Below are 18,897 nucleotides of genomic sequence, written 5' to 3'. Positions count from 1 at the left end.
ATCGAAAAACAGATTATGCAATTAGTTTAAAACTTAATAATTTAAATGGAACAACTTACTTATTTATGAAATTCCATTTTTGAAGAAGTATGTAATATAAACCTAGACTTGATAAATGTTTTACTAAGTAATGTCGAATCTGTAACGCTCGAATAACACTTCAGCAGGACATCACTATCGAGAACAACGTCCTCTCTATTTATTTATGTCTATGACATTATATTATTGTACTCTATGAATAAGAAGAATTACAGATTACAAACAAGTGGAACGTTATAATATATTATAATAACATGTGAATTAGTGACCAAAAATAAGACTTGGCTTAAAGGTCTCGTTACCAGGCCATAAAATTATTTAAAAAAAGAATACAGATTACAGACTGGTGAATGAACTCTGATTGCTGTGGGTGTTGTGGTACATAATATAATCTATATATCAAAAACTGCACACGTCAATCATTAAATGTTAGATGTTAAACGTCATTAATGATGAAATTAATAACATAGGTCAATGGTCATAGACTTAATAACAATGAACAGCTGTTAAAATTTTTGGGTACATAAAATTAAATAATAATTGTAAATTACTTGATTAATTGTTTGTTTTTTTTTACGTAGAACTTGTTAAAAATGCTCTTAAAATTATGCTTGTGAGTATCAATCAAACTACATGAATTAAATAATACTTTGTGGGATCTAATTAAATATTTCTGATTTCCAGAAAAGTAAATATATAATTAATAGCATACTTAATACTGTCTGCAAACATAATGTAATTCTCCGTCGCCGATTGCCGCTATGTCAGAAAAATTGTCGATATTGCACAACCTCTAATGAGCAAGATGCAGAGAAGGAGCGAGAAATCGAAAGAATAAAAGCCAATGTGAGTTCACGCATGTAAATAGTATTCATGTATAAATAGTTATCTAAATATGTACTTAATGAGTGTAAATGAACAACTAAAATTATATTACTAGTCATTTTCTCGTATATCTTTTGTAAACTCACAAAAATTTAATATTATTTTAAGAAAACTAAAGCAAATTCATTCTAGAGAGTAGTGTATACATCCTTAAGATCTTTAAAACAGATTTTTTTGAGTTCGTGGGTACAGAGAAGTCAAACTGTGTCTGGCCTGTAAGAAGAAGTTACTTTCTAATATGTCTAAGTTAAATATTTACATTACAGGCTTCTCTAGATGAACCGCCAACAGCCTGTTGTCAATCTGGTTGTGCTAATTGTGTATTCATAGTATGGGCTGAAGCACTTTCTAAAAAAATGGAACATGCTGGACCAGATATTGCAGAAAGAATTGTAAAAATGGTGGATGATCCATCAATGAGAGCCTATTTGGAGTTGGAGCTACGTTTAAGAGGTCTTAAGAAATAATGTGATTGTACATAGTTTTAGTTATGATAGATATTAAAATTATATTTCTTTGCTGAAGTTTTCATAACTGTTGTGCATAAGAAAATAGGTACATGTTGGCAGGCATGTCAATAAGACAAGACTAATGATAAATTATTTTAAAAGAAATATTGTAAAAGAGTACTTCATAATGAGCTCTAAAGACAATGTGACTTCAAGTTAAACAATCTAGGAAATAGTAGTAATGTAAGTAAGTAAACAATTTGTTCATCTAATAGTTATCCAAATAAAAAATTATAGATTTTTGTACAAAAACTAAGTATGTACTTAACATTTCAATATTTGTATTAAATTTTCATTGGAAAGTTAACACCTTTGAGCTGGTAAAATCTACATTGTATTTCTTACTGGGTAATGATGGCTTATGATAATGTTATTACTAGTACTGTTTATTGTAATTAAAACCTATTTTCATATAGCTAGCTAGGAGGATCTAAACATAATGTGTTGACTGGATATACTTAATAGAAACCATAGGTTTTATTAATTAATTATGATAATCAACATATTATTTAAACATTTCTCCTTATTCTATTTATAAATTGAATACAGTCAAATTTAATTGATCTTTGACACATATGGAGTTCTAGTTTTTTGTAAATTTGGTACTTAAATTTTCAGCACTATAGAAAATTAAAACTATTGGTTTGTGCAATGATTTTCTTATTTCATGATGAAATCACTAATATTCAATGGTCATATCAATGGAATAAGCTTTTCAGTTAAAAAAACACAAATGGCTAACCAAAATTGGCATTTTATGAAGTTTAATTTTTTAAACATACATATTTAATATTTGATAAAGTCAGTATTAAGTAATTAGGAAAACATAAAAAACAGGTAAATAATAAATTGCCGTCAGTTGCTACTCGAATTTCAGTTTCACACCTATACTTATACTGTATAAATTGTTTATATAATGTACAGACTATAGAGGTCAGAGGCAGTTAGAACTTGGAACCTAACATGTACTCCGTCAATAAATGACGTTGTTGTGTATTTAAAACGTGGTATTAAGTCACTAGCTAATTCATACATAACGTTTCCTAGACTTTAACTTGTTACTCTGGTTGCCCTTCAAAACGTATAAATCTTTCGCCTTTTACTAAAGATTTCCGTGGAGGGGAACACTCAAATGAGTCTAACTCAATTTTTGATACCCTTTACAAGGGTTTGTAAATCGTTTTTCAATTTAGATGATAAATATTGTGCTGTATGTAGTATGTACACTGTTCATAGTATTACATAAATGTTATTATGAATTATCAAATCCAGTTATACACTATTTACAAATTACAAGGAACGTATATGTATATGCCATATTATTTCGTATGCTGAAGGTGGTTGCAGTCTGCAGAGTTCTGAGTGTAGGACAGTTTTTCCCAGTTTTTTATGTCTTTCTTAAGTATACATTATGATAATCGCTTCCAAGATACGATAGTCAACTTTAAAAATAAAATATAATAAAATATTATTTTGGTGATTCTAAATCAATTTCATATTCGACAGTGATTTACTAATAATTAATTTATTTAAATAAAATCTTTTCTATTAATTTTAATATTTATCGTTAATCACTGCTGCATTTTAATTACATTTTTTCCATACGCCAAAGAAGTATAACATCTAACGCGTGTACATAAGTACACACATTCTTTTCTGTAAAATATTATTTTTTATGAATCAAAATTTAACAATCAAGCTAATGCTCATATATAATCAAGCCATGAGCACAAAGTAAACAATAAATAAATAATTGGGAAGTTGATAGGTACGAGCTAAGCGCTAAGTAGTATATATGTATATTACTGAGTGATGGTTCATTACGAAAACGTTATTTCTGATTCTTATTGTATTATTAAGAAATAGGTTGACTTTTTTAATTTTTACACAAGGAGGTTATAGACAAAATAGGTTGGATAAAAGTAACGACCGTAGGTTTTATTTATTTAATATAACAAACAACATACATTTTAAACATTCAGTTGTAGACATTTCACTTAATTCTACTTATAAATCGAATACAGTCAAATGTAATTGAGCTAACACATGGAGTTAGACTATTTTGTAAATTTTGCAAAGTTCAAAATCGAAAAGAAACGAAAAATGTCATCAATACAGCGAAAAAAATATTTAATTAAAAGCGCCCGGCCCTGGATCAAACCTCAAACCTAGAAGCACGGATTTTAGTTAGATATTAGACTCCGTCAATAGATGGCGCTGTCGTGTATTTAAAACGTGGTATTAAGTCAACAGCTAATTCACACATAACGTTTCTTAGATTATAATTTGTTACTCTGGTTTCCCTTCAAAACGTATAAATCTTTCGCCTTTTACTAAAGATTTCCGTGGAGGGGAACACTCAAATGAGTCTAACTCAATTTTTGATACCCTTTTCAAGGGTTAATAAATTATCACTTATAATACTTATTGTGTTTACTGCATTAAGTAAAATGTACACAGTTTACTCCTTATAATATATACTTAGTCTGGCCATAAATACTGATACAATTAAAAATAATCAAAATATTACGTTTGAATTTGGAATCTGTCATTTTTATATGATTGTTCATTGAGTTTTCTCATTTTGGCGCCAATACCTTGTATAAAATTTTGTAATAATAAAATGCAGTGGGGTAATGAAGAGAACCGAATCGATGTGATTGCATTACACAAAGTAGGTAACAAGCCAAATGCAATTTTTAAAACTCTCCATACGCTTGGTATTAGTAAAATATTTGTGTACCGGGCTATTAATAGGTACATTGAGACCTCTTCTGTTTGTGACAGAAAAATATCTGGCCGTCCACGTAGTGTTCGTATGAAAAAGATGGTCAAAGCAGTAAGGGAAAAAATTCAAAGAAATCCTGTCGGAAAGCACAAGATTTTATATCGGGAGATGAAGATAGCACCTAGAACCATGTTGCGTATTTTAAAAGATGACTTAGACTTGTAGCCTATAAGAGACGTACTGGTAATTTCTTAACTAATAATTTTAAAAAGATTAGGGTGATAAAATCGAAAAAAATTCTGAACCGGTACGAAAAGGTAGGTCACAGAAAAATTTTGTTTCCGGATGAGAAAATTTTTAACAATCGAGCAACATTTTAACAAACAAAATCACCGTATTTATTCCCAAAGCTCTAAGGAAGCTTCCCAATTAGTCGACAGAGTGCAACGTGGGCACTATCCGACTTCAGTGATGGTTTAGTGGGGTATTAGCTATGAAGGAGTGACTGAGCCATACTTTTGTAAAAAGGTAGCAAAACTTCGGCACAAGTGTATCAAGATACCATCCTTGAGAAGGTAGTGAAGCCCCTTAATAATACCGTTTTCAATAACAAAGAATGGTCCTTCCAGCAAGACTCGGCACGGGGTCATAAAGCTTGGTCTACGTAGTCTTGGTTGGAAATTAACGCTTCGCACTTCATCAGAGCTGAAGACTGGCCGTCGTCTACTCCCGATCTTAATCCGCTAGATTATGATTTATGGTCAGTTTTAGAGTGTACAGCTTGCTCTAAACGGCATAATAATTTGGAGGCCCTAAAACAATCCGTGGGATTGGCAGTGAAGAATTTTCCCATGGAAAGAGTGCGTGCTTCTATCGATAACTGGCCTCAACGTTTTAAGGACTGTATCGCTGCTAATGGAGACCACTTCAAATAAGCTTTTTATATTATAAATTGTTTTATTAGACCAGTGTCGATAATTTTTGAAACCAAAAAAAATTACAGTAGGATGAAACCCATTAGAAATGCAGGGGAATATGATCAAAATGAAAGGAAAAAGAAATTACGGTCGATCCGAGTTCGGGAAGTGGGAGGGGGGTGACTTTTAAGGGGGAAAAATTGTTTATCTTGATTTCCGGCGAAACTACCAGTCCTATGGAAAAAACTTAAATGGCAAAGTTCACCGAAGGTCACTCAGGTATATAAATTATCTTAAAACAGCAATAAATAGGCATCTACAAATATTATTTACAGAAGATTCTACAACTTTTTCAAAATATTGTGGAAGTCTTATTAAATATTAACTTTATTAACTTATTTGTTTGTTAATTATAGAAGTATATTTTAATTTGCAATTTTTTCGTTTATCAATGAAGCATGAAATCTTACGTTTTTTGAGTAATTAAAGTGTAAATTTTAATAAATACCTCAAAATTGTACATAATTAAAAGAAAATTTTCGAATTTGAGGTTTTTTCAATTTTTTGCATTTTCTAATAATATTTCCTATAGTAATGTATATTTTTTTTACACCATCAGAAAGTAGATATTTCAACGAACAAAAAGCTCCCAAACTTTTTGAAAAAAGCTGAAATTTTGACGTCAGAATTTTCGATTGAAAATTAGGCTGCTTTTTTGATATTAAGTTAAAATGAGGCGAAAAAATAAATATTTTTAATCAAATAAATTACAGTATATTTGGGACATAATAAGGTAAGTTTTCACCAAATTTCGTAGAAAAAAAAACTTTTTAAAAAAGATATAAGTAAAAAACCAAAAACTTGGTTTTTTGAATTTTTCACCTAAATTTTGAGGTTATGTGAAAAAATTGTAAATACCAAAGTTGTAGATCTTTTTATGACCTACAACTTTGCCATTTAACTTTTTTCCATAGGACTGGTAGTTTCGCCGGAAATCAAGATAAACAATTTTTCCCCCTTAAAAGTCACCCCCCTCCCACTTCCCGAACTCGGATCGACCGTAATTTATTTTTCCTTTCATTTTGATCATATTCCCCTGCATTTCTAATGGGTTTCATCCTACTGTAATTTTTTACTATTTTTGAAGGCTTCGGCACTGGTCTATATATTTATGTATTAAAGTAACACACTGTAAAAGTAATAAATGTTATTTGCAATAGAAAAAAATATATTTTTCTTTGTTTCAGTATTTATGGCAAGACTAGGTATGTTTACCCAATATATGAATATACTAATAATAGAAATGAGTATTGAGAACCGAGTAAACAATAAAAAAAAATTGGGAAGTTGACATGTTCGAGCTGTCAATCGCTAAATAGTAAATTGTATGTCTTACTGTGTGATGGTTCATTACGAAAACGTTATTTCTGATTATTATTGTATTATTAAGAAATAGGTTGACTTTTTTAATTTTTCACAAGGAGGTTATAAACAAAATAGGTTGGATAAAATTAACAACCGTAGGTTTTATTTATTTATTATAACAAACAACATACATTTTAAACATTCAGTTGTAGACATTTCACTTAATTCTACTTATAAATCGAATACAGTCAAATGTAATTGATCTAACACATGGAGTTGGACTATTTTGTAAATTTGCAAAATTTCTGCATCAAAAAAAATATATTACCAAATATTATTTGCGTATTGTTTTAATAGTGGAATTATAATAAAGCCACTAATATTCAACGCTTAAAATTGTGCTTTTGAGGTAAAAAAATCCATATGATACCAACATTGGCATTTTATATTATTTAACTTTTAGAATACTTATATCGAATTGATCAGTATTTAGTAAAGCAAAAAATACAAAACTGGTACCATCAATATGATGATCTAATTTACGCCTTATATCTATAATTATACTGTATAAATTGTATAATGTACAATGTATAATAACATTTAATTAGTTAGGTCCGTGTCTGACGGACGGACAGACTGACTAGGCTAAGGACATTGTCCTGAAATCACAAACATCAAACATTTATTTCTTGTTCCTATAATTGTTTCACTTATGCCTACATACACGGTTGCCATAGCAACGTATTAGGATTATATCGAAAATGTCAAATGATACGAGTTTTATCCTCTAATGAAGTTATATAATGGTCTTACTTTATATTGTTTTAATAAGTACGTTGATTATAGGAACAGATATTAGTTAAGATATTACTATGTATATTTTACTAAGAGTGGAACTGAATTTGTAAATAGGTAATTTATTACATATAATCACATTTAATAGCAGATATTGAGCACACATTTCCTTTAAATATTATGTATACTGTTTGGAAACTACATATATTTTCTTACCTACAGAATACATATTTCCTACACAAAAACAGCCTTGAAAATTCCAATGCAATTGTGGTTTAAAACCACTATTATCAATAAACAAAATTTGAAATATAAATTCAAATTGCAGTATAAAAACTAAAAAAAAATATCGCATGGAAATTGGTGCAAATTTGTGGATACAGATTCATTAAAAAGAGCGTACTTTCGCACTTATTATCATAGTCACTATTTGACAAATAGATCAGTTAAACGGTGAATATATACACTATAAACGTAACCTTGTAAACTCTTTATAACGTTATCCTTTACAACAATAAACTACTTGTAACGTTGAAGTGATCACAACTTGGTTGGTTTGCGTTAAAATCCACATACGGGAACACTCTTTATACACCAATCTCTATTACGTAGAAAAATACTCAGTCCCTTGAGTTTCGTTATAAAGAGTGTACACTGAAATTATTTTGACTACTAATTAAAATCATCTAAACAATACAAACGTTTCATGGCATTAAGTTTCCTAGTCCTCTCATTGATATCGTCAAACGAACTCACCCTGTCTGTAGCGTTAAAGCTATCTAAATTAGAGCTGGTCGATACACAAAGGTTCCCTCCACATACGAGAACACATAGATCCGAGGGGCCGGGGCTGTTAGCGTCAGTCGTCACAAAATGTCACGGCTGGGGCTGAATGGTGGTCCTTTTGGGGCACGAAGCAGGAGCAAGCGGGGCGTCCGGGGGACGAAAGGGCAGATCCGGGACCGAGGGAGCCCCCGCATGATAATCGCGCCCGGTCGCGGATGTTGACAGTGGAACGACGGGTGTTCCATAGGCTGTCCTCATATATCACACTCGATGGGCTTTGTGATACGCCAGGATCTGAAAAATATACTCTTATCTATTATATATATAATATTATCGTTTATACCTATATAGATAACTATCTATTGGTTTTCAATAATTTAGGTTCGATACTTTTTATATGTTTGAGGATAGATCAGTTTTAGAAAAAGCATTGTTGGGTGCCTTTCTCGAACCTAATTCGCTGTTTTGCTGATGATTTTTTTTTTCTGTGCTTTAAGTACCAAAATTATCGGTAATTTTATTTTATTGTGTATTTGTCTTATCTTGTTTATGTTTTTAATTGTATTTTTTTTAATTCCTATTTTTTGAAAAACTTATGTTTACATATATTGCATACATATTAGATAGTTGTATACGTATAATATATAGTACGTATATATAATATAGTACGTATAACATACATGTTGTAGACTTATAAATAAAAATAAAATAGATAGATATCTATACTAATATTATAAAGAGGAAAGGTTTGATTTTTTGTTTGTTTGTTTGTTTGTATGAATTGAATAGGCTCCGAAACTACTTGGCAGATTTGAAAAATTCTTTCACTGTTGGAAAGCTACATCATTCCTGAGTGACATAGGCTATATTTCATTTTCAAAAAAAATAGGCATCCTTACTAAAATTACGATAACATTAACATTTGTTTATTATTTGATACAATTCTAATAGATGGCGCTGAGTTAAAGGTAGTTTAGTTTAGGTCCGTGTCGTGGTACCAACGTTTCACATAAGTTCTCCTACGGTTTCCCTTGATTAATTTACTACTATGTAATATAACAAAAACCTTAGCCACAGCAACGCTTGGCCGAGTCTGCTAGTATCTCATAAAATAAAATAAATAATTACTAAGAGATAATGTTTTCCGAGGCAGATAAGTTCCATTACTCTCATACTACAATGACACATGAGCTGTTATTACTACACGAAAATATTACTTAAAAAAATATCGCTCGGCCCTAGATCGAACCTCAAACCTAGAAGCAGGCATGTTGGTAAGATATTAGAGTACGTCAATAGATGGCGCTGTTGTGTATTTAAAACGTGGTATTAAGTCAACAGCTAATTCATACATAATGTTTCCTAGACTTAAATTTGTTACTCTGGTTTCCCTTCAAAACGTATAAATCTTTCGCCTTTTACTAAAGATTTCCGTGGAGGGGAACACTCAAATGAGTCTAACTCAATTTTTGATACCCTTTATAAGGGTTTATAAATTATTTCATAATAATATCATTCTATTCATATTTATTCATGTAATACATAATACATATTTGATATTGTATTATGTACACAGTTCACTTCATTATTACAAATATGTTTACCCAGTATATTTATATATGTATATACTAGCTGTTACCCGCGACTTCGTCTGCGTAGAACTACTACTTCGTGTAAATTTGTTTGGACTGAATAGGCTCTGAAACTATAATGAAACGATTCTAATGAAGCCGGCACATTGAATTATTGAGATTAACATAGGTAGACTTTTCCTGACCTTGATCCCTGACTTAACTTAGTTTAATACGTTTTTGTATACGACATTTTTTGTTTTTCCTTCTTTGGTCAAAACATGTAGGTTTTGTGGACTCGATACTCGTGAGCACGCCACATACAGTTGCCCATGGGAGAAACAGTTTTTTTCTAAATGAACACCAGCTACTTTGAGTGTCTGTCCTTGAGCTTTGTTTATCGTCATAGCGAATGCTGCTTTCAGGGGAAATTGTACTCTTTTGAATTGGAATGGCAAATCGCCCTTTGCTGTTCCTGTCATAATTATTGCTCTCACAATATTGCGTCCCAGGTGTGTAATTTGTAGACGTGTGCCATTACACATTCTTGGTGCGTCAAGATTTCGCATCAACAGGACCGGGACACCTACTTTTAGCCTCAACTTATGGGAAGGCACCCCCGATAATTCTAAGGAGTTAAGAAATTCTACAGGGAACGATGTCACTTGCTCATATATGCTCCCCATGTATACATTGTACATACACGTCGTCTTTGGGATTCTTCTGGCATCTCTGCAGCTATCAATGATGCGTGTCGCTCAGCATCTAAAATCTGCCGGGCCTGAGTCTGTTCATAGGTCTCGGCAGCTCTTTGCGTTGCGTGTCGCTCAGCATCTATAATCTGCCGGGCCTGAGTTGTTCATAGGTTTCGGCAGCTCTTTGCGTTGCGTGTCGCTCAGCATCTAAAATCTGCCGGGCCTGAGTTTGTTCATAGGTCTCGGCTGCTCTTTGCGTTGCGTGTCGCTCAGCATCTAAAATCTGCCGGGCCTGAGTTTGTTCATAGGTCTCGGCAGCTCTTTGCGTTGCGTGTCGCTCAGCATCTAAAATCTGCCGGGCCTGAGTTTGTTCATAGGTCTCGGCAGCTCTTTGCGTTGCGTGTCGCTCAGCATCTAAAATCTGCCGGGCCTAAGTTTGTTCATAGGTCTCGGCAGCTCTTTGCGTTGCGTGTCGCTCAGCATCTAAAATCTGCCGGGCCTGAGTTTGTTCATAGGTCTCGGCAGCTCTTTGCGTTGCGTGTCGCTCAGCATCTAAAATCTGCCGGGCCTGAGTTTGTTCATAGGTCTCGGCAGCTCTTTGCGTTGCGTGTCGCTCAGCATCTAAAATCTGCCGGGCCTGAGTTTGTTCATAGGTCTCGGCAGCTCTTTGCGTTGCGTGTCGCTCAGCATCTAAAATCTGCCGGGCCTGAGTCTGCTCCTCAGATTCTTGGGATCTAGCTACTTGCGCAGTTCGAGCTCTTTTAGAGCTACGCGCTTAATTAGATTTACGCTTGCGAGGCATATTACTTAACCAGTTACCTACCTAAAGTAATAAAAACAGGTAAGTACTTATGCAAAAAAAAATTCTTTAGCTGACAAAAAAATTTAGTTAAAGGTACTGAGTACGAAACTATACTTAAGGTAGGTACTTATACACATGAAATAAAACAAAAACAAAACGAATTGCTAAACTAAATGTTAAAAAAAATATACTATCCACATGGAATAAAAACAAAATGAATCGATAAAATTATATGCGAAACTACTGGAACTATTTTATTCACAAAACAACATTACTTACCTATTAATACTCAATAAAAACTATGCTGACCTTCTTAGGTACCGTAACTACTTACTAAATGTGAAAAAACTTAAAAAAAACCTGCCTACTAATCTACTACAATTTTATACCTATCCTAAAAAATGAATTAAAGTATTTATTTTACCTATTAACTATAATTCTACCTACTACTAACTTATGCTAAACTAATAATCACAACCAAAACAACTAAGTAAATAACACAAAATGCTTATCCAAGAAACCCTAAACACCAATGAAAACGTAAAGAAAGCGAATACGTTGCAGCTCAAAATTGTAGATATCGCATGCGTCCGCCAACGACGTCTGCCCTCACGTGTCTGCCCGTTCGGGTAAGCATACTTTGTGATCTACACTCCTCCCACCGAGCCATCCGCGTCCCCCGCACGTCTTTGCCGCCGCGCCGCGCAGCGCGCCCGCGCCCGCCAGACCCGCCACACCACACCATGCATCGTCACACTCACACATTCATAGTGTATAGGCCGATGGGCCTGATGGACATGTCAGGCAGAAAGTATTCTAAAAGCTGGCTAGGAGTATTTGAATTATGCGATACATAACTGCACCCCGCGTTTCCACCCGTATAATTCCGGGATCGGGATCGGGATCTGGATAAAAAGTACCCTATGTCCTTTCCCAAGGTTCCATCTATCTCTATACCAAAATTCATCAAAATCGGTTCAGCGGTTTAGGCGTGAAAAGGTAACAGACAGACAGACAGACAGAGTTACTTTCGCATTTATAATATTAGTAGGGATACTGGGTACTATAAACGCAGTTTCTATAAGCCTGAAAAAACACCAATATTTAATTATACAACAAACTCAATGTTTGATACCCTTTATAAGGATATTAATTATAATATCTAACAGATTTTAAATCATCAAATCTACATTTATTATATTATAAGATTAAAATCAGTACTCAGTAGTAGTTCTGACTAGTGCAGAGGCCAGAGTGCAGTAACATTCTAAATTACGTAGTACATACTATGTTGTATGAGGAATTCTTATTTTCATTATCCACCTAGATATAGACTGTATTTTTTTCATTTTCAAAAATCTGGAATTTATTATTTTTCTTTCGATCCAGACTATTTTATTTAATTTATTAGCTACGTAAAATGTTAAAAATTTACTTACGATATTTATAGACTGGTTGATTCCTTCTCTCATGATCCTCACCTTCCAGCCACCACGTCCTAATATCACCTTTCCCCTAAAAACGAAACGATGAATCTTATATGAAGATTAATTAGCATAATATTAGCGTTTCATGATCGATTGTGATTGACAGCCGAACATTTTCATGATGACCATCAATTTTAATATTTGACAAATTAGGCTTGTGTGACTGAGCTGTCAAAAATTAATGTACCACATTTTGATTAATTAATAGCTAACTTATTACATGTATAGAACCACTAGAAACTTGTTAGGAATTCTTGTAAGAATCTGTGTTTTTTCTAATTTTAAACGAAACGCCGAGTCAGCTAACTTACCTTAATATTAATCACTCCTCTTTCTTTCAACTTATATCCGCCATGTTGTTTCAAAAGCTGATAGGTCGCATCACTGACATGGATCCTCTGCGGCTCCCCAGTTGATTCTAATCTTGCAGCTGTGTTCACTGTGTCCCCGAATAGGCAGTATCTAGGCATTTTAGTTCCGACAACACCTGCTGCGCACTGACCACTGTGTATACCTGTTGAATGAGAAAGCTTTTTGCTGCTTCAAATACCTTTAAAAATAAGAGGTCCTTGGCTTTTTCTTGTTTTTTTCCTTAATAAGGAAGTAGGTGATAGGTGCTCGCGATTGTCAAGCCTATGGCATGCCAGTTTCCTCCTAACGATGCTTACTTCTCCGTATAAGCGTTTGTTAATTACATACAATGAAAAATCTATTGATGGTCGTGATTCGCAATGCGATATGAGAGGCGCATTCTGAAAGCTCAACCGCGTTACGAATTTGACTGGTGTTTCATTTTGTTTGTTCTGTTTTTAATTGATTTATGTAAATGAAATTTATAAAGATTTTATAAGCGTGAAAAATCTTTAGAATTAAAATATGTATCATTACTGCATGTACTTAAGACGAAATTGTGTGATATGATTATAAAGACGTTCATACTTCTTGACTTGAGCTTCTTTACGCTACCTGCTTTTTTTCGTCTATTTTTTATGCTTAATGGTTGTTGGTAATGGAAGTGCATGCTCATATTATATAACGTTTGGTTTCCTTATTTATTAATTATACTAATTAATTGATTTAGCATGCGATGTAATCGTTGCAGGTGGTTGCGAGCATTTTGTAAAGAAAGTTTTGGCGATTTGGGAACTGGCAATAAATCTAAATTTAGAAGTATCTTTCTAGTGAAAAAAAATTAATAAATCAGTACAATAATATTTCCTTAGGTCGGGATTTCTGTATCTGTTTAATGGTGCCTGAGCCTGACACACGTCGTCAACTTTGGGTCTGAAGCAACCCGGTTTCCTCGACATCCGACGACATATTTTGTGTTTATATTCTTCTTTCTTATTGTTTCAATGACAATCATAACATGGATACTTGATGAACCTACATGAATACTTAATAAAAAGTAATCTGGAGTATAATTTCGTCTTTTAGAACAGTATTTATTACAACAATTATCAAGCCTCTTGTTTATGTTGAATCTAAATTGTTTTTTTTAAATAAAGATATACGATCTTATCAAACACCTGTCTACCTTAATACAATTTGTCGAAAAGTATTAAGGCAGATAAAGGCAGAAATTAATCATTAAATATTAATCATTCCATTTCAAGTCATTGTACAAGATAGTATTACTAAAACGATGCAGTTTAAGTTAAATATTATTGTTAAGTCTTCTCATCCGTTCTAAACTTTGACTTTGCTACCAGTAAAAGTAAGTTTATTAGTGGAAAAAAGTTACCTGTTACACGATTGCTTTGGTAAAATATATTTATACCTACAAAAATATTTCTTAAATTAATGTCCAGCTATTATTAAGTTATACTTATGCTGAAGGTAACCAGCATAAGTATAACTTCTGCTTCTCTAGGCAGTCGCTGTGTACACCACTAGAAGACGCCATCAGTAGTACCCTTGAGTTTGACGCGGTGGTTCATACATACCAATTCTTATGCGCAGTTTAGCTGTAGGCAGCCCGTTGATCTTAATGTTCGGTATTGCATCCAACATGTGAAGAGCCAAAGAAGCGACCTCTGCTGCGTGACGCGAACAATGATCTGGTAGACCTCCCACCACCATATATGCGTCGCCGATTGTCTCCACCTTAAAAAACACGACTTTAATGCAATTTGCAAGCGCAATGAGACAATTAGATAATTTTCAGAAACTATTACGATACAGGCTTTAATGTTACGATAGCGCTACGGATATTGAGAGACCTCTATCAAAATTGTTAACAAAACGTAGGTTTGGGTAAGGTTACACAGACTGCGTCCCTTGGGGAATGCCTGGCGAGTCCCATCTTAAGGGTGTGTGAAGGCTTAGTGGGGTCTCGTTACCCCTCTGAAGGGGCAGAAGGATTTGAGTGTGGATCTAGCCCTACAGTCCCCAGGTCAAGATCAACATCTATGGCGCGGGCGTGCGTAAGCCTATTTTCTTTCAAAAAAAGTATAGTCATCGTCCGAATAAATGTGTTAGACATTACAATGAAAATGTGACATTAAAATTTGACTTGGATACTTTTCAATTCAGATAGTTAGCACCCATTACGCGTCTTGCGCACTATGAATACTTGTTTGCTTGGTTGTTGGGAAACTTCTTTGTAAATGTATCATTATTACAAAGCTAAAAACCTGCAGCAATAGATGATCATGTACCAGTATATGATCACTCCATGTATTTGTATATTCACACTGTTTATTTAGGTTTGTTATCTTTGCTTTTTGGATGATTATTATTTTATCTGTGTCTTTGTATGTATTTCGTTAGTAATAAATGACATGTCTATTTCAATGTGTTGAGACATTTGCTGAGTGCGCATCAAATGTATATTTATTGTTATATATTATATTGCCATAGCCCATATTTTATTCAACTACGTGGATTCTGCATAAATTCAGTTAATGCACTTTCAATGTACTACGCATTGTACACGTCTTATTAATTTCACCTGAAAAAATACTCCTAAAAGCGAGTCAGGAAACGTGAAGGAAATAAACCATTGTAAATTTTAAATGTGGCAACACAAATGTCTTAGATTTAAAAGAAATTTCAAGACAAATTCGAGGAAAATTTTATAAATGCTGTCAGGACTGTAAAACTTATAAGAAATTAATTTATTCTAATCCCATTCCAATGTATGATATGCAGTGGCGTAGCAAAGGTGGGGGGGAGGGGTGGCGAGGGAGGGCGCACTGGGTGTCACCTTATTTGAAATGACACCCGGTCTCTCAACTTTAAGAAGAATGTACAAACAAAAAAAATCGCTGGCATAAAAATTTCTTGTTCAGTGATTCCTCAACTAGCACTAGCTCAGCTCTAGGTTTTTTTATAGAACAGAGGCAAAACGGGCAGGAAGCTAACCTGCTGTTAAGTGATTCCGCCGCCCATGAACACTCCCAATCCCAGAAGGCTCGCTAGTGCGTTGCCGGCCTTTTTAACGCTGGTGTAAATGCTAGCGAATAGCGATTATTAAAATTGGTAGATTGTACATGGCACGGAAGTTTCAAACTTTCAGTGTAAAATAATAATAATAATAACGAATACAAATTTATATACCTGAGGGACATTTTTGTCCAATACGGTGTGTCATTATTACTAATGTCTTTATTAATAATGTCATTATTATTCTTGCTTAGTATAACTGAATCATGCGTGAGAAATCGCTAGTAAATAGCCCTCCCGACTAATTATATGCTGACTATTAGTACGTTTCCCAAGTATTCTGAGCATTCGCCGCCAGCACGACATCACAAAGGCATCGATCCTTTGCCTTTGTCGAGCCAATATAGTCACGTTTCTACTCGACAGGAAGATAAGATATAAGTACTATTTACGTTGCCTGTATTTGCTCTATTAAGCTAAGCTTTATCTATATATATATTTCATATTTTCTGTTTCTCAGCGACTATTTTCTATTTTAAGAGCCCAAGAGAATATTTGCTGTACAGAAATTTTGAAGCCTATTTTGAGTCTAAAGACAAATAGTGCTATAAAAATGTGCTATAATCGTTGTATACAAAGGCAAGGCTATTTGTACTAAATAATCAAATCAACTTATATTAAAATATTTGTCTTTGTTAGCCTATGAACTTTTCAGTAACTGTTAATACTATTAGTATTAAATGCTCACATATTATAAAGAAAGCCCATTACACAGCCGGGATCGAAACTAAGATCTAATACTGAAACGGTGAAGCCGCTAGGTCAATAGATCTGATTTAAAACATTTAAAATAGTATATTACTAAAGTGCTCATCTGTCAACGTTAAATCAATTATGGAAAATGTACGTGTGTGTTCATATTTAACCTTGCCTACTCTGATAGAGGACAAATCTTTGTTTTTTGTTAGTTTAGTTAATTACTTAAAGATGTCATGTGGAAAATGGTGTAATAGTTGCAGCTCCTTACAAACATTTTGTAAAGAAAATACCGGCGCGATTAAAGAGTGGCGGAGAGTTTATTGCCAGTTCTTCTCGTCCGTTCTGCGTCCTTGATTTGACAATTAATGTATAATTAGAATCATTTATTTATTAATAAGTGTACATTGGGTTACCTAAATAAATAAACGGTTTTGAGTTTGAATTTGATTATACATTGTAATGATTAATAAAAACAAGTTTATACAAAAATTTATAAATTCCTTCAACCGTTATCAATTGTTATGTTCTGAGCATTGAACGTTTGATTTTGTAATTGTATTTGATACAAAATTTAAGTCATTAAAACCTTTTTCGTTAGATAATAAAATCCAAAGAGATATTTTCTATGAATTTTGTAGAAAAATAAGACAAGCTCTGTTCTTACCTTATATACATTGTAATACGATATAACTGAATCGCAACACGTGTACAGCTTGTTGAGGATTTCCACAACCTGAAATTATATTAATATGTATCACATATATGTATATGTAGCAGCCAATCAGCCTAATTATTTATCTTATTTATTAATTAATCATCTTACAGCTAATATACATATTATAAAACAATATCTATGAAACAGAAAACATAAGTACATTAATAGAGAAAAATATTTAAAAAACCTAAAATGTAACATTAAACAAATGACAATTAATACATAATATTAAAAACTGGTGTGTGATAGCGTTACATCCTGTCACCTGCACTTTTTAACATATATGGAGAGTATGTGATTCAGAAGATAATGGGCAATTGTAGAAGGGTTTTCTAGTGGGCGGAAAGAGAATAGCAAATATGTCAAGACATAGCTAAAAGGCGGTTTATGACACTCGAACATAATAACAGTCATGGCCTACATATCGCGAGGCATACGACAACATATATTTTTACTTTTATTATTATTATCAAGTAGACAGTGTGTAAACAGTGTGTATATAGCTATACAAATAATAGAGTGATCATATACTTGTACATGATCATCTATTGGGGCTTTTATGTAGTAATAATTAATTTACAAAGAAGTTTCACTTCTGACATGTGTACTTAGTACGCACGCACTTTTTTTATACGGACGCGTCAGCCGACCCCGCGCATAGTATTTTACCAAGGGATGGGAGCATCCTGTACATAGCTACCGGATATCCAGGTCCACACAGTGATAGAATAATCTCTAGCCGTACACTATTTACATGCAATGTAATCTATAAATCTATGCGTACCATTTTTTCGTGATTGTCTATACTATACTAATAAGAGAACATACAAAAACCTTTGGCTGTGACAAAAATATACAGAAGCAGCAAGAGTTTTGCTTGAATTTTGTGTTCAACCAAGACAGAAAGTAACAGCAATACGGTCCAAATATTTTAAGCTTTAAATGGAGTTTTTATTCAAATATCGTTATTTGTCAGTGTTGCGTGTAATTTTTAAGCATGATTTGTGGCGCGCTGTTTTATTTCGCTGTCGAGCCTGATTTATTTTTGATGCGGTTGATTTAAACCTAAATCCTTAAATAAAGGGCACAATGATATCTAAAAAATATATATATAAATAACTTTAAGTGTAAAAGTATCTAAAGTAACAAAAAAATGTGTTTTAAAACATATAGTAACTCATCAGTATAATAATCGAAACAGAAAAAAAATAACCAGGCTGCAGCAGATAATCTACTAGTAACGATTAAACGTAAATTAATCAATAAAACTTTTTATAAATTTGTCGATTATGTAAATGATACTAATACTTGGGATTGATTTGCTCCAGTTCAAACAATTTGAATCATCAAAACTTGGCGATTAAGAAGAGTGGCGGAGAGTTTCTTGCCAGTTCTTCTTACCCGCTCTTACGCAAATGTAAATGTATAATAAATTTAATATTTTTTCTGCTAACGTT

At 33.2% G+C, this 18,897-nt stretch overlaps 2 protein-coding genes and 3 non-coding genes across 5 annotated transcripts in view; 4 read left to right on the top strand and 1 right to left on the bottom strand.

Moving 5' to 3' along the window:
* Positions 1–498: 498 nt before the first annotated feature.
* On the top strand, positions 499–1,444 carry LOC111002004. Its single transcript, XM_022272093.2, has 3 exons — positions 499–652; positions 724–885; positions 1,191–1,444. The coding sequence occupies exons 1-3, from the start codon at positions 647–649 to the stop codon at positions 1,389–1,391; spliced, it is 369 nt and encodes a 122-aa protein (XP_022127785.2). The 5' UTR covers positions 499–646; the 3' UTR covers positions 1,392–1,444.
* Positions 1,445–2,491: 1,047 nt separating this feature from the next.
* LOC123689939 lies at positions 2,492–2,604 on the top strand. Its single transcript, XR_006750796.1, has one exon. It is a non-coding gene; the product is annotated as a U5 spliceosomal RNA (small nuclear RNA).
* Positions 2,605–3,722: 1,118 nt separating this feature from the next.
* On the top strand, positions 3,723–3,836 carry LOC123689943. The gene has a single exon (XR_006750800.1). It is a non-coding gene; the product is annotated as a U5 spliceosomal RNA (small nuclear RNA).
* Positions 3,837–7,622: 3,786 nt separating this feature from the next.
* LOC111002000 (guanylate cyclase 32E) overlaps positions 7,623–18,897 on the bottom strand; it is an 84,964-nt gene continuing 73,689 nt past the window's right edge. The window contains exons 19-23 of the mRNA XM_045632025.1: positions 17,390–17,458; positions 14,526–14,685; positions 12,891–13,093; positions 12,532–12,607; positions 7,623–8,318 (exon numbers count right to left, since the gene is read on the bottom strand). Of these exons, the coding sequence (XP_045487981.1) occupies positions 8,098–8,318; positions 12,532–12,607; positions 12,891–13,093; positions 14,526–14,685; positions 17,390–17,458 (729 nt within the window). The 3' untranslated portion in view covers positions 7,623–8,097. The remainder of the gene's footprint in view (positions 8,319–12,531; positions 12,608–12,890; positions 13,094–14,525; positions 14,686–17,389; positions 17,459–18,897) is intronic.
* LOC123689942 lies at positions 9,402–9,514 on the top strand. The gene has a single exon (XR_006750799.1). It is a non-coding gene; the product is annotated as a U5 spliceosomal RNA (small nuclear RNA).

This window comes from Pieris rapae, chromosome 17 (assembly GCF_905147795.1).
Source record: "Pieris rapae chromosome 17, ilPieRapa1.1, whole genome shotgun sequence".
Lineage (NCBI taxonomy): Eukaryota > Metazoa > Arthropoda > Insecta > Lepidoptera > Pieridae > Pieris > Pieris rapae.
This window is presented reverse-complemented; position numbering and strand designations above follow the sequence as displayed.